Source organism: Neodiprion fabricii, chromosome 2 (genome assembly GCF_021155785.1).
Source record: "Neodiprion fabricii isolate iyNeoFabr1 chromosome 2, iyNeoFabr1.1, whole genome shotgun sequence".
NCBI classification, from domain to species: Eukaryota; Metazoa; Arthropoda; class Insecta; order Hymenoptera; family Diprionidae; genus Neodiprion; species Neodiprion fabricii.
Genome location: NC_060240.1, coordinates 149,364 through 169,993, shown reverse-complemented (window position 1 = coordinate 169,993; position 20,630 = coordinate 149,364). Strand labels below are relative to the sequence as shown.

General features: G+C 39.6%; 2 protein-coding genes across 30 annotated transcripts; one reads left to right on the top strand and one right to left on the bottom strand.

Annotated features, from left to right (window-relative positions):
• The first annotated feature begins 492 nt into the window (after positions 1–492).
• On the top strand, positions 493–20,145 carry LOC124174967 (gastrulation defective protein 1 homolog). 20 transcript variants are annotated; one of them, XM_046554703.1, is made up of 13 exons: positions 556–749; positions 863–1,405; positions 1,503–1,576; positions 1,677–1,934; positions 3,986–4,092; positions 4,877–4,999; positions 5,870–6,020; positions 6,164–6,294; positions 6,704–6,788; positions 8,038–8,313; positions 8,717–8,895; positions 8,980–9,152; positions 9,786–10,178. In XM_046554703.1, the coding sequence occupies exons 5-13, from the start codon at positions 3,989–3,991 to the stop codon at positions 10,034–10,036; spliced, it is 1,473 nt and encodes a 490-aa protein (XP_046410659.1). In that variant the 5' UTR covers positions 556–749; positions 863–1,405; positions 1,503–1,576; positions 1,677–1,934; positions 3,986–3,988; the 3' UTR covers positions 10,037–10,178. The 20 variants fall into 20 exon arrangements, 19 of the variants coding, with proteins under 19 accessions (XP_046410668.1, XP_046410659.1, XP_046410669.1 ...); XM_046554709.1 differs by lacking the exon at positions 556–749 and having other exon boundaries at positions 756–1,097; positions 1,225–1,405; XM_046554704.1 differs by lacking the exon at positions 556–749 and having other exon boundaries at positions 756–1,128; positions 1,225–1,405.
• On the bottom strand, positions 9,791–15,074 carry LOC124174971 (differentially expressed in FDCP 8 homolog). Of its 10 annotated transcripts, none has more exons than XM_046554717.1 (12): positions 14,869–15,072; positions 14,699–14,774; positions 14,305–14,548; positions 13,909–14,200; positions 13,539–13,709; positions 13,304–13,387; positions 12,913–13,154; positions 12,280–12,515; positions 11,918–12,138; positions 10,915–11,062; positions 10,172–10,479; positions 9,791–9,984 (listed from the first exon to the last, which is right to left on the bottom strand). In XM_046554717.1, exons 3-10 carry the CDS (start codon positions 14,533–14,535, stop codon positions 10,932–10,934), a joined length of 1,608 nt encoding a protein of 535 aa, XP_046410673.1. In that variant the 5' UTR covers positions 14,536–14,548; positions 14,699–14,774; positions 14,869–15,072; the 3' UTR covers positions 9,791–9,984; positions 10,172–10,479; positions 10,915–10,931. The 10 variants fall into 10 exon arrangements, with proteins under 10 accessions (XP_046410673.1, XP_046410680.1, XP_046410674.1 ...); XM_046554724.1 differs by adding an exon at positions 11,542–11,805 and having other exon boundaries at positions 10,915–10,969; positions 14,699–15,071; XM_046554718.1 differs by having other exon boundaries at positions 12,280–12,512; positions 14,699–15,074.
• Positions 20,146–20,630: the final 485 nt, after the last annotated feature.

Below are 20,630 nucleotides of genomic sequence, written 5' to 3'. Positions count from 1 at the left end.
AGGAGCGTATAAAAAAATTGGCATCGTGGAACTCGACATTCCTGCCGTGTAGAAAAAATACTTCACCGAAAAAGGTGAATTAAGATACATCTTAAGTTCCTCTTTTCCATCAACTATTTAATGCGATATAGGTATGTGACATTTTCGATGCCATTCTGAGTTGAACATCCTTTTTCTCTGCCCCTTCAAATTTTTTCAATCTACTTTCGGCAGTTCTTACGCCTCCAACATAAACAGCTGTACGATGTAATCGGAAAGGAATCTTACAACCGGCAATATGATCAACAATTGATCGTGATATTCACGATCAGTGCACTTTCTACACAAGTTGTTGCGCTTACAAAGACGCAGCACCTGCACTCATACATGGATATACATGGACAGGTCTGCTTACACCGAAGCAGTAGTACGTGACCCAACATCCGCGCGTATTTTTAAAGTGAATGCTCCGCAGGTGGGGCGACAAAAATTCAGTCAGTCGCTGCAACGTCTCTTATTGTCATTGATTCTTAAGCTCAAGTCGACCACGCGACCAACTACGATTCTCAAGTCAGTATCTCTCGCTGTGGTTCAACGGAAATGTAGCATTTCGATAAATCTTGGCAGCAATTTTTTGTCCCTCGAAGCTTTCTTTTAAAAAGTTCGTCATACGTCGTATCGTACCGACACAATTCGGTGTATAAATTCAAGAATGTGCGGTTAATGAAAGTGCCAGGCAGACGCTGAGACACGTATAGGAACGATACCTGGTATATTAATAATTAGTATTGTGCCTGTAGGCGACAGTACAGCGTGTACATGTATGACTGGCGTGCGACTTCTATTGTACGTATAGATAACGACTAGGGCATAATCATTTTAGGAACGTTTTGGTTCTGGCTGCGGTCAGTGTGGTGCTGAAGCGCGATATGTCGGATTTATTGCTCAGCCAATCTGGGTCCACGGTCTTGGAGAGTGATTTAAAAATAAACGTCTGCAGTTGTGCAAACAGTGCGTTCTGAATGATTCACCGTCCATTCCGGTCAATTTCAAAGCATAATAAATCAACAGTCGGGCTAATAAAATACCTGTAAAACCAGTGTTATCTAATACGCGAGGTAAAGCGCAAATATAATTTTTCTTTCAAACGTAAGTTTAGCGAAGACTAGAATGTTTTCCGAGCGGCTGATCGCGGCTGGTATTCGTATAATTTATAAGTGAAAACTAATCTTTTCTGTTAAACAGCTCAAAGATTTGTTACAAGAATGTGCAGAATCTGAGCCGTGCGAGTATATGTACGTCCTTCATTAAGACTTTCGAATTCCTTGTTCTTGTCGCTCACTGACTGGTATTCGTTAAATTGAAAGCACACGCATACCTGACTACAAGTCTTGCCCATTCGCTCTTGGCCTGTCGCGGCATAAAGGTAATAAATAACGTAATGTATGCTTTCGGCGCACCGTTATCAAACGTACAATGGTAATTCTTGTTCGATGAAATATTCTTACTTTCGTAATTGTAAGTTTGCAAGGCGAAGAGCATTCCAAGTCACACCTTACGGACACACGAAGAACGTGCCTCGATAATATTATACGAGGTAGGTGTACGTATAACTTAGCCTCTTGAACCAAACTAGGTGAAAACGTAATTTTTCATCGAAAATAACAATTACCTTGATATACCTACGTACTATATAGATATTATGTATGTGTGTATACGTATACAATACGCATATACGTGTAGCCTCAACTTTCATCCGAAACCTGCGGGATCGTCGTAAAACTGGTTTTACCTGAATGTCGGGCTTCGCCGTTCTTAATACTTTTATCTTTAATAGTATCGTTGCAATTCCGACGATATTGCAGAGATTCGTAAGATAGCCGTCCGCTCGTATTACCCCTGACAGCGGATATACCTTTGGCTGCGCACGCGGATACGTGCTATTGAACAATACGGTAAGAAGAAACTTATTCGCCTAGAAACATAATTTTACACGTAGGTATACCTATTTGTCTGGCGAAATGGCGATAAGTCTGGATCATTGACGTAGGATCCGCGAATCAGCGACAACGGACAGGCTAGTGAGTAAAGCGGGATGATCATCGAGGCAGAGATGATGTTTGTTAAACAATAAACGATACGCTTCGTTTGTTTAGATGCACGATAAGAACCGTATCGCAAGAGATCAGTGAGACAACTGAGGTTTTACAAAGGCGAGGGAATGCGTAGATAGATGACAGACGGGATACGATTTCGAGACGGTAGACAACACGTGAAGTACAGAGCTGAACTGTTTCGAGTCGCGACACGGGCAAGTAGCTTGATTTCATGTAAATACGAACAGGTAAACATTGCACGCGAGTGTGACTAGATACTTAATATTATATCTGAAGATGATTTTGAACAGCGAGTGAAATGAGACGGCAGTGAGCGCGAGATGATACTTTCGTTTGAACTGTTACACAGGTACTTTTTCGAAACACTTTTCATGTATTGAATTTTGCGATTTTCAACCACTATTATAGCGCTTATATACGAACGCGATCCGCACGCGCGGTGCAAATGTCTCCTGGCGTGATACGAGCTTAATTTAGACCAGACAACGCAGTGTGCACGAAAGTATAAAAGCATTCTAAATGACAAGCGTCATTGAAAATCTTCATCAGTCGCGGGCTTGTCAATCACTTGGGCCATTAATATCGTTCTTAGCGGTAGCGATTGTAGTACCTACTGTTTTCTAAACACGCCATAAAAAAGTACGTATAATTTATAAGCGTCCAAACACATGCCTACGCACGTCGTTCACTTTTAAGTTATTTTGTGGTGTTTGCCCTGTATACATATACATACATACATATATATATATATATATATATATATATATATATATATATATATATATATATATATATATATACAACATTATCAGTTGTGAAATTGAAAAGTAGATCTACAGCTTAATAATTTCATTTCGGAGTAAACAGTATTTTTTTAAATGACAACGATAGAAAACAAACATTACGGGAATGATAATAACTTGCGCAAACTCGTGTCGTGCGACAGAGAAGTTCGAAGGGAAGCTAATTGTAAGTACCGGTCACGCAGACGTTCCGATTAACTTTCAATCATCTGGCATACAGTACCACTTGCATTGCTCGTAAACGCATTGCTTCCTTCAGCATCTGACGAATCGTCATTCAGATCGATCCGATTTCAAAAATAATTTGCTATCGAACTTCGTTGTTGATCCCACGAGCAATTTCTCCCATCAAACGTGAATTTTCGTGCCTACAAGTTCCCGTACTTTGCGACAATCAGTCTGGAGGGTAACGGAATTTAAGTTTTTCAACTGGTTCTTAAGTCTTTTACTGCGTACATAGCTCTGACACTGCGGTACTCCGATTGGCGTGAAATAGATAAGCATAGAGAATAGTGGTATTGTGGGCTATTATACATATCATATCTTTATGTATATTACTATAGAAACGTGAAGTCTGTTATAGATAAACATATGTGATATGCTATCTCTGGATGAGGAAAAATTGTGCTCATTTATTTGAGTTGGTAATCTCAAATTTTCAACACCGACATGCGTTGTTTATTTCAACTCGTATATGGGTTAAGTCGCATGAACCGCTTAACGCTGCAGGATAAATACTCGGGTCAGAATAATGTGTAAGACATCTTGTACAATTTGTATCTTCGTCGTAGCGATTGCGCAATAATCGTAATTTTTTTTTTTTTTCTATAACCAACCGTAGCTTACGTCAGCACAGAAAACACGTAGTATCGTACCACGAACAATGAATGATTATCCCATTGTAATTGTAGTTATACATAAAATGTTACAATTGTCAGATACCCTGATTGAAATATATATCGATACATTCGTGATATAGATCCTGCGTAATATTCGTTTGAAAGATATAGCGTGTAATTGGAATCATCAACGATACATGTTGTGTAACATGTGTGACATGACAAACTTGTCACCTCAAAATTCCAGATAATGGAATTGCGCAGCAGTCAGAGGAGTATGCCACCTGTGAAAAGCTCAACAGCCACCAACCATGGATACGAAACTACCTTCGAAGAAACCACCAAACCAGTCAGGTACAACTAGCGACTATCCCACGCTTGATTGTGAGCTAAAAATCTGCGCGTCTCCATCCGTAACGGTCGTTCTGATTGGTTAAATCGGTTATTTTCTCATCGTCATTGTACTTAATTAACGACCCACTCGAGATTCATTAATTCAATTCTGACCAAGTATCTTTCATTATCCTACTTATACAGAGATCCTTCGACGTATGAGTATACCTAATGCATGCGTAGAATCGAGCTCACACATCATCCCGCAGTTAGTTATAATTCTCGTACGCTGTCGTTGATAAAATGTTAAAAATTGACTGTAAAAATTTTTAAACAAATTATGAGTGAATTTTAGAACCAGAGAAGCAATAAAAAAATATCAGTAATCAAATCGCCGATGCGGTATATAATGTGGTAGATTTTTAACATATATGAATATAGAAGAATCGATTAAAAACATGGAAGAAATTTTTTTTTCGAAATATGAAAAAACGTAGGACCCACTCCGAACCTTGCGTGAAAATGTTTAATTTCGGAAATTGAATGTTTTTTTTTCTTGTTCCATAAAAATCAATTTGAGTGATTTTGATATTGGTCTTCAAAAATCATAGGATAAATACGAGCGATTGTAAAAAGATTGAACATTTTCTTCGGAAGCGTTTCAGGAGTCGTACTAACGTCGGAAAAATCCTTGGTTAAATTTAAAAATGTCATGGTCAACCGTTTACCGAGTCGGCGTGTAATGCCCCATATACAAAAGGTATATCTCATATTCTCATCCAACTATGTGTGTACTGTATAATAGTAACGATGAGTACGGACAGTTTCAATCGAAGGATCCGATTATGGTCGTTTCCACGCACAAAGGGAATAATGCTTCAGGCGGCGGAGCGATTCCTCAGAGCGTCAAGGTCGACCATCCAACCTCGTGAGTACCTATTCAACGTGAATTATGTCATAAATTGCCATATTAAGGGGGTGCACTTCTCGGGCGGACTACAACTTGGAGGGTCTAAAATCATGCCTAGTTATAGGAGTTTTTTTTTTTTTTTTTTTTTTTTTTCAAGAAATCGAAAGCACCTAAAGCTACCAGAGTTTCGGGGCGTTATTGTTCATAGTTCCAAGAACATTGTCGAACTTTGTTATTGAAATTAATAAGAAAATGGCGGCATGGCGCATGTTCGTAGCGAACGACTCCGAATTCGAGGGCTTTTGCGGTGGCGCATCTCCTGACATCGCTGCAGTCCAACTTGTAACAGATAGAAAACATTCTTTCGATTTAAAAACAACTTTTCGAATTCGATCTCGTAACCCAAATATACAGAAATTTTTTCTCTTCAAATACATACGATTATGAACGAAAAATTTCATTTTTCGACAGAAAAATCGTTGAAAAAATTTGTGTAAAAAAATTTTGGGATTGAAATACAAAAATTTTGCCGTTAGTTCAAATCGTTGAATAAGTTTTACAGATTGTATCAAAATTTCAAGTCAATCGGATAAAAATTGACCGAGGAATCTGCGCCACCGGAATAAAAGCGAGGTCGTTCGCTACTTACATGCGCAATGCCGCCATGTTGTTATCATTCCAATGAAAAAATTCCAAAATCTTCTTGAAACTGTAAATAATAAAGCTCTCGAACTCAATTTTCTCCGAGTGTACTCATTTAAAAAAAAAAAAAAAAACTTCTAAAAATAGTTATGATTTTAGACCGACCACGTTGTGCCCCGCGCCCCTTAAAAAAGAAGTTGAAATCGAAAAGGACGCATAACGGCGTGTACATACATTTGGCTTCAGTTACGTAGGGACGCTGATGCATCTATTCAAAGGCAACGTCGGTGCTGGAATGTTCGCCCTTGGAGATGCCTATAAAAATGCCGGTCTGATACTGGCACCACCGTTGACCATAATCCTTGGCGTTATATGTGTCCATGCTCAACACATCTTGGTGAGTGGATGACAAGCTACTCGATCAGGTAGTCGTACAAACCTATGTTATACATATGTCTACGACACCAATAATCTTTGATCTGATTGAAATTTACTTCCGTGCTGCGCGATTATATTATTTTTTACAAATGTCGTGCAAAGCTTCGTTGCAGCGAAGAAATGTCTAGGCGGCTCGGGAACGATGCTGTGCAAAATCCGGGCTTTGCCGGAACCGTGGAACTATGTTTCGCTACAGGGCCGCTCAAGTTGCGGAAATATTCCACCACAATGAGGTAATTGATATACCAACGCTGCACATTGCATAGCTAGCAGGTATTCTCTGAACTATAAATCGTCGGTACCAATTCAGAAGTACGTTACAGGTATTATGCAAGCTTTAGTAATATAGTTGATCATCATTCTATAAATACATGTATGTAATAGGGCCTGCGTGCGCGCCAATTATCGGTAATCGATCAGCAGGTGCCAAAATTTTGGTTTGGCTGCAATACCGATATGTCGTTGAGTAAATGTATCGTATAACCGACAGCTCGTTTGCCGATAATTGGCGAAATGGGCCATAGGTAGTATACCCGGTCTACGAGAATAACAAACGCGTGGTACCATCTGCCTTATGTCTGCACGTATATTCGTTCGAATTTATAACATAGCTCGTACATTTATTATTATTATTTGTTCCAGAAAGTTGGTCAACTTATTCCTGTGTACGACGCAACTAGGATTTTGTTGCGTTTACTTTGTATTCATTTCTTCAAACGTGAAACAGGCGAGTATAACGACTATGGTCTAATTACCGTGTATTCATTACATACGGGGCTTACGACTGGAACTGGACCACCTTCAGACCTCGTCATCTTCGATTTTGTTTTCTTTTAGGGATTAGTTACACCAGCCGAGAAGTAACTATATTCTTAGTCTTTGTCAGAATTGTTCGTATCTCCGTTCCGGAGGTCTTAGGAGACAAAATTTGGCGGTTCATGAAATTCGAGAATATTTTATTACTGTTTCGTCTTGAATACAACGTTTTGAGAAATAATGCATCGTAATTTGATGAATTATCGTTGTATTTTCAAAGGAAAAGCCAAAATTTGCTCAGTATTGTTATTTGGAAAAATTTTGAAATGCTTTTTTGGAATTACACAAATTTTTTGTCTCCCTCCAAATGGAGAAATTTGATTCCCATTTACCAAGAAATGTCATTACACTTTTTATCGTTTTATCACAAATCACGTTATTTATGAAAGTGTCGAATTTTTTTCCCGATTCTACGCATTTTTCTCATATTCGATAAAGTCTTCCCGGAGACTAAAAAGTTCGACTTCCACTTACCACAAAATAATTTGAAATATTTATATTTTTTCTCTGCGGTACACGGGAATGCACGTGAAATCGGATTCTTTCATCTATGGGAAGAGTTTATTCAAAGTCAAATATAATGTTTAAAAGCCGGTTCATCAATCAAAATCTTGTTTTCGTTCACACGATATTTCAGCTCGAAATAAATCCACGGATCGAAAATTCTCGAATTTGGTACACCGCTAAATTTCGACTCTTAAGAACTTCCGTACAGGAAACCGAAAGGTTTTGACAAAAATCGAGGACGGTTCTCTCACTTACAAACAATGTAACAAAATCGAAGGTTTCGAAGTCTAGAGGTGGCCGAATCAGTTCACGTGAAAAGCCCCACTGTATACAAGTATGGGAGTTGCAATATATCCTCATTGTATCTGTGTAACACAGTTCGCAAATAGAACAGATTTGTTGGAACAACCCAATACTTATTTTTATCTGAGCGAAATTTAGGAATATTCTACTTTCGAAGAATAGATTGCGTTCGAATTGCAAATAAGTACGGCGACAGTAAATGCTTATATTCAAATCGAAAGAAAGGTGATTGTGGAATATCTTGAATATCGTTGAGTAAGCTGTAGCCCGTACACGAGAATTAAAAACACTAGTTTCTATGCCTCGTTTACAAGTTCGACATATCTGAGTGCATGGCATCCGTTCGATAGGTGATGGACGTACACGGACTAGAATGGGACGTGCATGTGCACATGGCTGTGGTGCTTATTCCAATACTTCTCACTACTTGGGTGCGGAATCTAGAATACATGATCCCGATATCCTCGGTTGCGAATTTCCTTATGGTGGGAGGATACGCTTGCACGATCTACCTTTTATCGTACGACTTGCCATCGATTACACGGGAACGTAAATACATCGCATCTTGGAATACACTTCCGTTGTTCTTTAGCACGGTTATCTACTCTTTCGAAGGTATCAGTCTGGTGAGTAATTATCAGTGTACCAATGGCGCATGATGAATAACGTGAGGCATATTACCTACTACGATATGTTCGTAAAGACGAAAGGCGATACGAATTTACGTACCCGATTGCAGAGCAACCCGTGCACAGTAAGAAGCTTCCAGCGCGAATCTTATGTAGATAATGTACTGCATATATGATATACTGCGGCGAAAATTTAATTGAAGTTTATAGTTTATACAATATCGGGCCTTGTGACTAAAATTTTTAACGACTTGTCCGCCGAATTTGACAGTCGAACCATCAAATTGCAAAGTACTCTCGTTTACCAGAGTTCTACACGAAGACACATATGCGATTAACACCGCGTGTCTGAAAGTAGTGTTTCATTCAATACCGTGTTTAATTTTAATGCGTCGCGCAGGTATTGCCTTTGAAGAATGAGATGAAGAAGCCTCGCAACTTTGACAAACCCCTGGGTGTATTGAACGTAGGGATGGTTCTAGTGTCAGTCATGTTTGTTTCGACAGGTTTTCTAGCTTATCTCAAGTATGGTGATCTCGTTGAAGGATCCGTGACCCTAAATCTTGACAAAAAGCAAATGTGAGTTCAAAATTAGATGCAAAATTATTTCTATCGTTGTACGTAATACCAGGCCACGTGTAAGGTTTTCTTTATTTTCCGCAGATTATCCCAGTGCATTAAAATAGCCATCTGCTTGGGAATACTGTTCTCATATGCCCTACAATTTTACGTGCCTGTTGAAATTATGTGGCCGTTGATAATTAATAAATTTGGGCCTTTTCGAAGTCCTGCTGTTGCTGAGATTGCCTTTCGGTCAGCTCTCTGCATTTTTACGTGTAAGTATGCCTCCAGGTACGGAGAATTATTCGTGTGCGTGTTCGGTAGTCCGTAGAGTGATGGATAGCGGTAACTGTCGCTAATCTTTCAAGTATATTCCTTATGTAGCCAGAGGATTTGTTGAAGCGGGACTTCTACACTTACGGTTCAAGCCAACTAGCAGATGAGAACTACTCGGTTAACATACACACGGCACGAAGTCACCTCAAGCGGCTTAAAAAGCCCGCTTCGAGAAATCCTCGTATGATATATGTATGCATATTATATTATGACAAAAATTCCCGCATGCGATATATTGTACGTGTACACGCATGATTATACATGTATAATATACGAAGAGGTATACCGTGAGGATTCGGTAAATCAGGCCACTTTTCGCACTGAAGATGGATGTAAATCCACAGGAGAGGCACAGTCGTGTCGACTCAAGGTGAGTTAGCGTCCCCGTTCACCGAATCCTCGCCGTCGCGGCGTCGGTAATACCTACAGACGAATTTTTAAAATATAGATAATACAGATTAACTAAAAAAGACCGCATCATGCAATAATCAACACATAATGTAAAAATATTATTGGCAGTTGAATCTGCAATTATAATAATTTATAACAACCATTGTTTCTCTCGGCCGCAGTCGCCCTGGCAGCGGCTATCCCCCGACTCGACCTAGTCATATCTTTGGTGGGTGCTGTAAGTAGTACCGCGTTGGCGTTACTATTTCCTCCGATCATCGAGATGGTAGTAGGCTGGCAGGACTCGACCCTTAGCATCTGTACCTTTGCCAAGGATATCCTGATTATAGTAATAGGTATTTTGGGATTTTTCATGGGAACCTATGAGAGTATAAACTCTATTATTCAGGCCTTCCACAATTCTAACATTTAGGTCGCATTACATAATTGGTACATAAACGCTATACATTTCTCTATGAAGGACATGTGCGTATAAGAGTTTAGGTTAATAAAAAAGGAATGTTTCAGCATTTTTTGATATAATGTTATGAATAAAATTAGTTTTTACAATAGTATTCCACGTTTTTCTTTTTCCCATCATCATCCCTGAGTTGAAGTTTTGTTCAGAATTCAATGAACTTTGTGTTCTTAGTATCTATACAATCAATCAATCATAATGTGCCAGATTTAAATATTTGTGGCAGGGGGTGCTTTACGGCATGTAGCTGGGCCAGGCAAATTAGCAGATTATCTTGTCAAAATCTGTATTTCGTTCCGTGATGTGCGTAGTTGATTTTCTCAACCTCGGCTACACTGTTGCTCAATGAAACCGATGGCGGTGACATGACTAGTTACTCAAGTTCCTCGAAAGCTTCTCTGAAAAATGTTATGAAAGTCCAGATCAAAGTATATACTCACTGTACATATTATAACATACTCAGGGATTATCAACAAACTGCCACGAGATAAACACACGTTACGACTGCACTTTTTTACTGGACTAATTTTTGTTCGACTGATTGCGAGAAAAGAATTTTTTCAGCTGTATTAACATCATTGAGTTAAAACAACCAATAAACCAGAAGTCCCTTTATCGAATCTATGATAATTTATTCTTTCAACACCCCATGACCTTATGAATTATAGCACGTTAAAATCGCGATAAGCATGCACCAATACTACACCGACTGGGCCTATATCAAATTATTCTACACAAAATTCATATAACAGACAGTTAAAAAGTTTCATGAGAAAAAAGCACTACTTTTACACGTGCATAGAGTAGTGTATATCAAAATAATTCGTTCGTACTTTTTCAATTTGTAGAGTTATGTAATAGAGGCTCTGAAACTGCCCTCCCCCTCTCCTGTAACAAGACATACATAACACTGCCCTGAGATTATGTAGTTTACGGACGGCCCCTCTGCACAGTACAATGTGTACTTTAGATTCAGAATGTCTAAGTGGGGACAATTGTAGAGCTTTAGAACCACGAGAAATAATTATATACACAAAGTAAGGTAACTTTATACGGTGAATCTGTTTTGAAATGTGTCTTTCGAAGCCACACGGTCACTGCCTGTACACGCATGCACATTTACCCAAGAGCATTTGTCTGCTATACTTGGCTCAGGAAAAATTTGTGGATTTATTCGCGCAGCTGATGACAGTATGGCTTGGAAAGACACATTTCAAGAAAAATGATGCGTATATATATAACACTAAACAAGCAAAGGTCGTATACAGTGTGCTCCAGAACTAACAAAACAAATGCAGAAATTTAAAAGATTAATAGTAGATGTCCAGATGACTAAATCAACCTAGAGAACATGTTATCTACAGAGCAACGTTTGCAAAATATGAACGGTTAAAAAGTCGCGCTAGGCGCTCTCAATTTCAAACAAAAGTATTTTCAGTGTCAAATTTTATTAAAAAAACCTCTCGTTAGAAGAAGATCTCGAAGTTACGTCGTCTAACTTGGATACACAGTTGAGCTCGATGAAGTAGAAACTGAAGCATTGACTCGAAGATGTTCATCTACCAGGCGCGACTGTTTAATCAGTCGTATCTCGCCAATGCTGTTTCAGAGACCACATGTTCTACAGGTAAATTTCTCAGTGAATTCACGCAGCTTGGCACTCTCTATTATTCTCTGCATTCAGTTCTAGGACATCCTGTATGTTTGGTCCGACTGCATTATCCCTTAAACAGTAGATTAAGTTTAGGGTTCCTGCTTCGTGCGAAGTTAGCTAACCTTCTGCTTATATTTTAGGGTTGTCGATAATCATTTGAGAAACTGTGAACTCGGAAGTACCTTTCGTCTCATCTATTTGTGTGGAAACCTGCAAGTTACCGTCTCCCTGCCATTGGTTTAAAGCAAGTCGCTTCTGAATACGAGAACATTTTGAACAATGATGATTGCGCTTTGCCCAACAAGCACGGTGATAGACCGTCGAACACTCAGGACATGAAAACGAACCAGCATCCCAAGGATATATCACCTCATCATTACCGCATAACTCGCACAAATGCCCCCTGTGGTGTAAAATAAATAATGAAAGATGACAGCATAGTGCAATAAATTGATGTTAAATATTATCGGAAAGATACGTTTTGAGAATTGGATACGTATTGAGTAAATATGGTAAATACTCTGGCAAATGCATTTTTACTAACCTTGCTCTACACAAATCACAGTTTTCTGCGACATGTTTACGCATAGCATCATGCGCAGCTCGAATTTCCTCTATAAGCGTTCCATTCTGAAGATCGATCAAATCTTTGATTGCGTAGCTGCCGGAATTTTCTACCATGTGTGACCGCAAGCCAGCACGCCATGGCAATCCTTCGTTATCTGCATTTGGGCAAAATACCAAGTACCGTTTAATCATCTGCAATTCTTCACGTAGCTTCTAAAATAAAAGTATAAATTAAAATGAGGAAACCTTATACGTACAGGGCATTCCACGTCAAGTCGACCAATTGTTTACTATCGTGGGTCTTAATGTGCCAAAGTGATCGATATAAAATGTGCTATTCCTGGTATTTTTTTCAGATTGTTCCTTAAGACGTTTTTTGACGACTTTCAAAAATTAATGCCAAAGACGGATTTTTCAGAAAAATTGAAAAAAAATCTATTCAAGTATTTTTGAGGTTAACCTACACCCGGAAAAAATTTCGGGAAAAATAAAAATATGAGAATCAGGACTTTGTCGAGTTGACATGGATCGCCTACAATTGTGTGATATTTATCACACAATCACAATTTCAAGTATTTTCATTTCATGCTACACAAAACGTCAATTATACCTTGACCAGTGACAAATCTGGAACCAATGTGAACAATTTTGGATTTAGCTGCTCTAGATTCAAGACTGGACGCTGTTCTAGAATTTCCAACAGCTGAGCAGCTGCTCGAGACACCTTTCGAGGTTCCATATCCCAATTTCGAATTATGCGGGCAGGTATGGGAGCAGTAGTATTCCAATGGCAGCGTTGACAATAATACAACCCAGTATAGTCGCAAAGGCGTGGTTCTATCCAGGCAGCCTCTAACAAAAGAATACCAAACTATTATATCAACAGTCAAATTCTGTGTGAAATCAACTGAAACAAGTATATCGGATTAACAAGATACAAGCATACATCATTTCAAATTTGACATGTTAAATGCAACAGTTATGCAACCCTTAGCGTATACCTGTGTATTTGAAGGGACTTCCAAAACACGACAGAAATAATCCTTTGGTGAAAGCTTGCAGGAAAAAACAATGTATCAATTTATCTACGGAAGTAATTTATTGCACTATAATGTCTGAACGGAGTCAATCCGATTCTTTTGAGTTCATCATTGCAATCTGATGTATTAATCAATAATTTACTATTAAGTCAAACCATCATCTTAGATGTGCATGCATTAGATTTTACTTGCTTACTAAACGTTATGCTGGCATTGCATTCGGCGCATCTGTACAACTGTGCTGAGAGACCACGCTCGGGGCATATATCCTTCGTAAATGTATATCCACCAGCTTCACTGGCAACAATATGCGCACAGACTCGGCAGGTGGCGGTTAGACACTTCGCATGACAGCAAAATCCACAATCTTAAACGTAACACTATTGGTTTGATATCAACATTTACAAAAATTTATATACAGTATTGTAGAAGGCAAAATAATACTTTGACATCGAGTTTGATCATTGAAAAATGATGACTAATTATAAACAACTGAAATAAACAAATATATCGCTTCAAGCCCCAATGCTCGAATGATTAATTATAATTCATAACTGCGATCTTACCATTACACATATACCAGGATTGAAGCATTGTCCACACAGCAGCACTGCAATTATCGCAATAAATTGGCCCATATGTGACTGCATGATTTTTTTGCGGTGCCAAATGATGTCCTAGAATAACGCAGGTTTCTAGTAGATTCTCAACGGATACTTCTCTTAGTTCTTGAGCCCGCAGACGTAATTCAATGAGACGTCTGACGAGCCACTTGCGTTCTTCACTGCATTCTGCACTTTCCATCACCATTTCTTTACAACGTTTGACCATTTCCCGCAGATCCGTTGGCGTGGCATCCTGTCACATATTGATTGTATCGATCACATCATAAAATGGTAAATGATTCTAAGCATTTTCTATTGCATTGATAAATTTGAGCATTCATAATACCAAAGACTTACCCTTGTCAAAACGAGTTGCGTTTCAATGGATCTCAATGTAAATGGTGCGGCACATCTACCGTCAGAACTGTCATCGGCGTCACTAGTGATATAATCAGACAGAGAGGATGGAGTGGAAGCACCAGTTCCACACCTATGACCCGGGTCTTGCTCGAATTTCTTGTCATGCTCAGCATCATTCTGACTTCTAATGTCAACCATATTGGAACTTGGCTTCACATGTACTGACATAAGTACGTATGCGCTAAAGTGCAACGTATACGTATACAATGGGGCTTATTCCAAACTTCTATCAGCCTATGCTTGTCATACAACAAAGTCCAATGAAACGGTGATGCAAGTGACAGAGCTCAATGTTTTTGGATTCGGTAGTATCTATACAGTACATGCTTACCACGGGCCGTGTGCTTACGGCATCGTTACGGGTAGGATGACGTAACCTCAACATCGATTGTTAGTTGTTGTAATGGCTGAAATTTGAACACAAAATAGTTTTCAAATACGAACGGTGAAATTTCGATATGATCACTGTGAAATATTGTGTAGTTGCCATTTTCAACTTTCCTGTTTTGGTCTCATGAATGTTTTATTACGTCACGTTTGAGCTATCACTTTATCCTGGCAAATATACAGATAGTGCTCTGCCGGTAGAGTCCATAACACGGTAGTCCATAGACTTATTTCGCGCACAGTCTCTTATAATTGTTTTTCAACAGGATGTTATGTTGTATGTAATGAGATGGACACCAGTGGACACTTTGTACCTCCCACCCCTGCCCATCCGCCGACTCCCCCCTCCCCCCCGACCCACTGACTGATTCTTTAATACACCGTATCGACGTAATTTTGCAAGAGGAATCGATTGCGCGCAAATCGAATACGCTGTGAGCAATGGATCAAGTGTTACTGCCAAAAAATATCCAAATCGTGCCGGATCTTTAGAACGAAGGGGAAGGAAAATGAGAAGGACATAACTACAAAGTTTTCGTTCCAATTCAGAAATAGTTTATTCAATATGCCGTAATTCTAGTACAAGTGTTCCGGGTGTCGTGTCAGTGTCAGTGCACAGTACTTACAAGTGGTCGAATGGTATTAATTAATGTGAAAGACAAAGAGAATGTGAGAATACAGAAGTACAAAATACATTACTTTAGGCAGATTACGAGAAATGTCATATGAGATGGATATTTGTATAGTTTCAGAGTATATTTTAAGGTCTGTCCTACACACAGGTGCAATGTATATCTGAAGTGTTCAATATACATATTATAATGTTGCTATTCACAAAACCCGTATTAAAACCAATAACACATGAATTTCCCCGAATACTCAGCGCATTTTGTCAGCTGTTGGTCGAACGCCACTTTGAATGTCGTTCTTGGAATGCTTGGTAATTTCATTGCTGATAATCCTTTGCTATCTTCGATGTCTTTCTTACGATCCTGAGGCTCGGATAAGCCTACAAAGGGTCATACGAATCGAATCTGAAACCAAAAATTTTCGGCTCCAAAAATGAAGAAAAAGTAAGGCTAACCCTTTGCATTTTTGGCAAATATTTTCGCGATTTTGAAAAATGCCGGAATAAATTCTTTCACGTACTATTCCGACGTAATTTTGAGAGAGAAATCGATTGGGCGCAGTTCCAATACGCTGCGATCAACGGATCAAATGTTACAGCCAAAAAACAAGAACCTGTGTTTTCGACATTTTTCAGCAGGTGCTTTTTCATTCGTAATTTCTCTCCTGTTGATCCGACGCTGTTTACGCTGCGATTTCTGAGTTTCTGGTGGTCCAATTAGTCAGGAAAGCGTCATACGAATCGAATCTGAGACCAAACATTTTTCGATCAAAAAATGAAGAAAAAGTAAGGCTAACCCCTTTGCATTTTAGGTGAAAATTTTCGCGATTTTGAAAAGTGCCGGAATGAATTCTTTCACACACTATTCCGACGTAATTTTGCGAGAGAATTCGATTGGGTGCAGTTCCAATACGCTGCGATCAACGGATCAAATGTTACAGCCAAAAAACAAGAACCTGTGTTTCGAACATTTTTCAGCAGGTGCTTTTTCATTCGTAATTTCTCTCCTGTTGATCCGACGCTGTTTTCACTGTGATTTCTGAGTTTCTGGTGGTCCAATTAGTCAGGAAAGCGTCATACGAATCGAATCTGCGACCAAAAATTTTCGACTCGAAAAATGAAGAAAAAGTAAGGCTAACCCCTTTGCATTTTTGGTGAAAATTTGCACGATTTTGAAAAGTGCCAGAATGAATTCTTTCACGCACTATTCCGACGTAATTTTGCGAGAGAAATCGATTGGGTGCAGTTCCAATACGCTGCGATCAACGGATCAAATGTTACAGCCAAAAAACAAAGAACCTGTGTTTTCGACATTTTTCAGCAGGTGCTTTTTCATTCGTAATTTCTCTCCTGTTGATCCGACGCTGTTTTCGCTGCGTTTTCTGAGTTTCTGGTGGTCCAATTAGTCAGGAAAGAATCATAAGAATCGAATCTGAGACCAAACATTTTTCGATCAAAAAATGAAGAAAGATTCAAGGAAGCCTTCATTAAGGGGTCCTTCGTCCTTGAGATAAGGAGAGACTTACGAATACGGGCGGTACACAGTCACAACTTGGCTCTCCCTTCCAGACGAAGACATATTTAGGGATATATGATTGCTTATGGTGGTGAAACTGCTGATCGAAGCGCCACTCGGCTATATTTAAATTTAACTTAAACCGCTTGGCTCTCATTATCAAGTTGCGTCGGTTGATGAGAGTATATAACATCAAAGAAGTTAAGCTAAGACTCCATGTATGCGTTGAGCTCCGACAAATGCTGCGGTGACCAATCAGGAGCCCGGCGCAAGTCCGGCAGCGGCAACCTCCAGCATGCCGCACCACACTGCGTTGCGATCAGAATATTTTAATTTTTCCGCAGTACCGCACGTCATTCGGCTAAAGTCGAGAACCTTCGGGGCCATTCGGAATCTGGCAAAACTCAAATCATGGCTCAAATAATAGCCAACGCGATGTAGATTATGTCATGTAAAACAGTTTATGAAAACAAACCATCAATAACATCAACAAAAGATTCCACTGTGGAATATAATTGTGATGACGTCAATGAACTTGTAATTCATTACGTGAGAAACCGCCCGGAATTATGCGATAGAGTATTCCTTTCTTTTAGGTTATGTAGCTATCGTTTGTATACAATTTTACGACGCATCTTCGATTTCTGTACGTGGCGTGGCGCTAAAGTCTGCGGTGTGCTTGGAGTCGCCTTCCGCATGCGTTTGCCGGAGCTCAACGCATACATGGAGTTGCATGGAGTCTTAGCTTTTACCTGTAGACTGGCTGTGATCGCGTCATACGGGTCATAACTGCACAGACGCCAAGCGTAAGCGCAAACGTTGGCTACATGAAACGAAACAACCAATCGCGGTGCCGAAGGTTTCCTCAAGGAAGCTCGAGACCTGCCTTGAAAGAAGGAGGCCAATAAGGCTCCTTATTCCTCGAGGAAGGACTATGAATACGGGTGTTAGAGAGCTTTTGCTGATCTAGGGACCTTGTATCAGCACACTGCTTGTCGCGCACTCCAGTGGCGGCCCCCCAAACTATGTTTCGTAGCCACACATTTCCGCAACAAAATGCAGTCTATACTGGGGTAAGCTGCTGGTCCTCCATGCCTCCATATACCTACTTATATTGCTTCATGTATAGTTGAGATTGGATGAACAATGAATGTAAAGAAAGTGATTAGTTTCGGGAAAATTAAAACTGACTTGACTAAGTATGCTTCAACAAGTTCAAGTAGTACAGTCGAGGGCTTTGGAACATTCAGCAAGCAAATTTCGCAGAACAACTTCACGGATATAAATGAGATTAATCCTGAGGATGAGGAGGAAACTCGAAGCCTACAAGAGGTTATGGGAATGACAAGTTTCGGGAAAAAAGCCAAATGTTTTGATGTACAGGAAATGCTCGACAATATCACTAAGACAGTTCGGTCGAGTAAGCCTGTTCATTCGGTACCCATATTAGGTGAACAAATTCATAAATCAGACAATGCCTCAAGTGCAATCGATGAAAAGAAAAAGACAGATAGGACTAATATTGACATTGAACCTTCAAGTGTAGTACCCCCTAACGCAAAGCATCAAAATCCTAGCATATGCGACCAAGCTAACAATAGTGATGATGATGATGATGATGAAGACGAGGATGGCAATAATAGCGATGACTCAGAAGATCGGCAAAACACAAGCTCGAATAAGATTCCCTGTAGTCACGAAGTAGAAATGCATCATGGATTAAAAGCTGTTATTGCTATAGCGGCAGATCCATCAGGAGCTCGTTTGGCATCTGGTTCGGTTGACTATGACGTTTGCTTCTGGGATTTTGCTGGCATGGATACGTCTTTGAAAAGTTTCCGAACACTGCAGCCTTGTGAAAATCATCCTATAAAGTGTCTACAATATTCAATGACCGGGGATGTTATTTTAGTTGTTTCTGGTGCGGCACAGGCCAAGGTATTGGATCGGGATGGTTTCGAAAAATGTGAAACTGTAAAAGGTGATCAATATATCACTGATATGGCTAGAACCAAAGGTCACACGGCTGCTTTGAACAGTGGATGTTGGCATCCTTACACAAAAGAAGAATACATGACCTGCTCTCAAGACAGTACCTGTCGTATATGGATTTTGTACAAACCCCGTGCTCACAAGAACCTCATCAAATGTCGGGCTCAAAATGGTGTTAAAACTATACCAACGACTTGCTCATATAGCAGAGACGGAAGTGTAGTGGCCTGTGGCTGTGCAGATGGGTCCATACAAATGTGGGATCACAGAAAGAATTTTGTCAACACATCATTGCTTCTTCGAGGTGCCCATAAGCCATGTTCTGAAATATCCAGTTTGAGCTTCTCCTACCTCGGTAACTTGCTCGCTTCAAGAGGCTGTGACGACACTCTGAAACTTTGGGACTTACGCTCTTTTAAAAGCCCTATATTCACTGCCAATGATCTGTTCTCTCGATATGACACGACCGATTGTATGTTTAGCCCCGACGACGGTATGGTCATAACGGGTGAATCCCTGCGAAAGGGACAAACATCTGGAAGGGTATTATTTTTTAATACCAAAACATTTGATCTAGTGAATCAAATTTGCGTCACAAATTCGCATGTTATCAAAACTCTCTGGCACCCAAAACTAAATCAAATATTTGTTAGCTGTGGTAACGGTGTAGTCAAAACTTATTACGATCCCAAGAAAAGTTTAAGAGGAGCCAAGTTGTGCGTGGTCAAGTCTCATCATAAGCAGAAGCACATAGAGATAATGTCGACACAACAAATTATTACGCCACATGCCCTGCCTTTATTTAGGCAAGATAGACCAAAATCAGTCAGAAAACAAATGGAAAAGGATAGGCTGGATCCGGTAAAGTCTCATCGCCCTGACCTGCCCATTACGTCTGGACAAGGCGGTAGAGTTGCCTCATCAGGGGGTACGCTCAGTTCATATGTAATCAGAAACCTTGGGCTAAGTAAACGTATAGAGGATGATCAAGATCCACGAGAAGCCATTCTCAAGTATGCAAAGGATGCTGCTGAAAATCCATATTGGATATCTCCTGCCTACCAAAAAACCCAGCCTAACACTATATTTCAATCTGAAAATGAGGACGACGGACCATCTTCCAGCAAAAAACAAAAAACTTGATTGGAGTACATTCCTGTTATTTGAATTAATGTAAAGTTTGTCTAATATAATGATAACATTAAGGAAGTTATTGTGTTGTGAAATTACTTGATAAATAGTCATAGCTGAACAATTCTACATACCTATATACTAATTGTCCAAATCATTTCAACGACTCATTTTGAATCTCAACAAACATACAGAAAAAGTATATGTGGATCATGTTGGAGGTATTGATTGTACAATTGGTTTTTAATTAGGAATTTTGTTTCGCTACGGACATATTGACATGTACGTGCCTCATTACTCGTTCTTTGGCCCATTCTTTGGGAACAACGTCCATTCTACGTTCAATCTTCTGAGATCACAATGAATACCTTAACTGCAGGATCATGAGCTCCTAGAAGCTGTGTAGTAGCAAAGCGTGCAGAGAGAAAAAGGGAGAGAATATCTTTTCGAATATAACAAAACTGGTACCAAGAGAGGTTTCTATACTCGGAGCTGTCTCTCTTGACTATCAGCGATGGAGCGTTTATGCGCGACCATTATTGTTATAAGATTATTAAAATTAAAGTAAAGCAAGACGGAGCACTCCTCCTGCTTTTTCTCTCTTCTTAC

Excerpts from the sequence above, each read along its gene's own strand:
- LOC124174971 (XM_046554717.1), bottom strand. The coding sequence starts at position 14,535 with ATGTCAGTACATGTGAAGCCAAGTTCCAATATGGTTGACATTAGAAGT. Across the intron at positions 12,516-12,912 it reads CAGATTTGTCACTGGTCAAG|AAGCTACGTGAAGAATTGCA; the intron begins GTATAATTGACG and ends CTTTTATTTTAG. Across the intron at positions 12,139-12,279 it reads TGTGATTTGTGTAGAGCAAG|GGGGCATTTGTGCGAGTTAT; the intron begins GTTAGTAAAAAT and ends TTTACACCACAG.
- LOC124174967 (XM_046554695.1), top strand. The coding sequence starts at position 18,045 with ATGAATGTAAAGAAAGTGATTAGTTTCGGGAAAATTAAAACTGACTTG.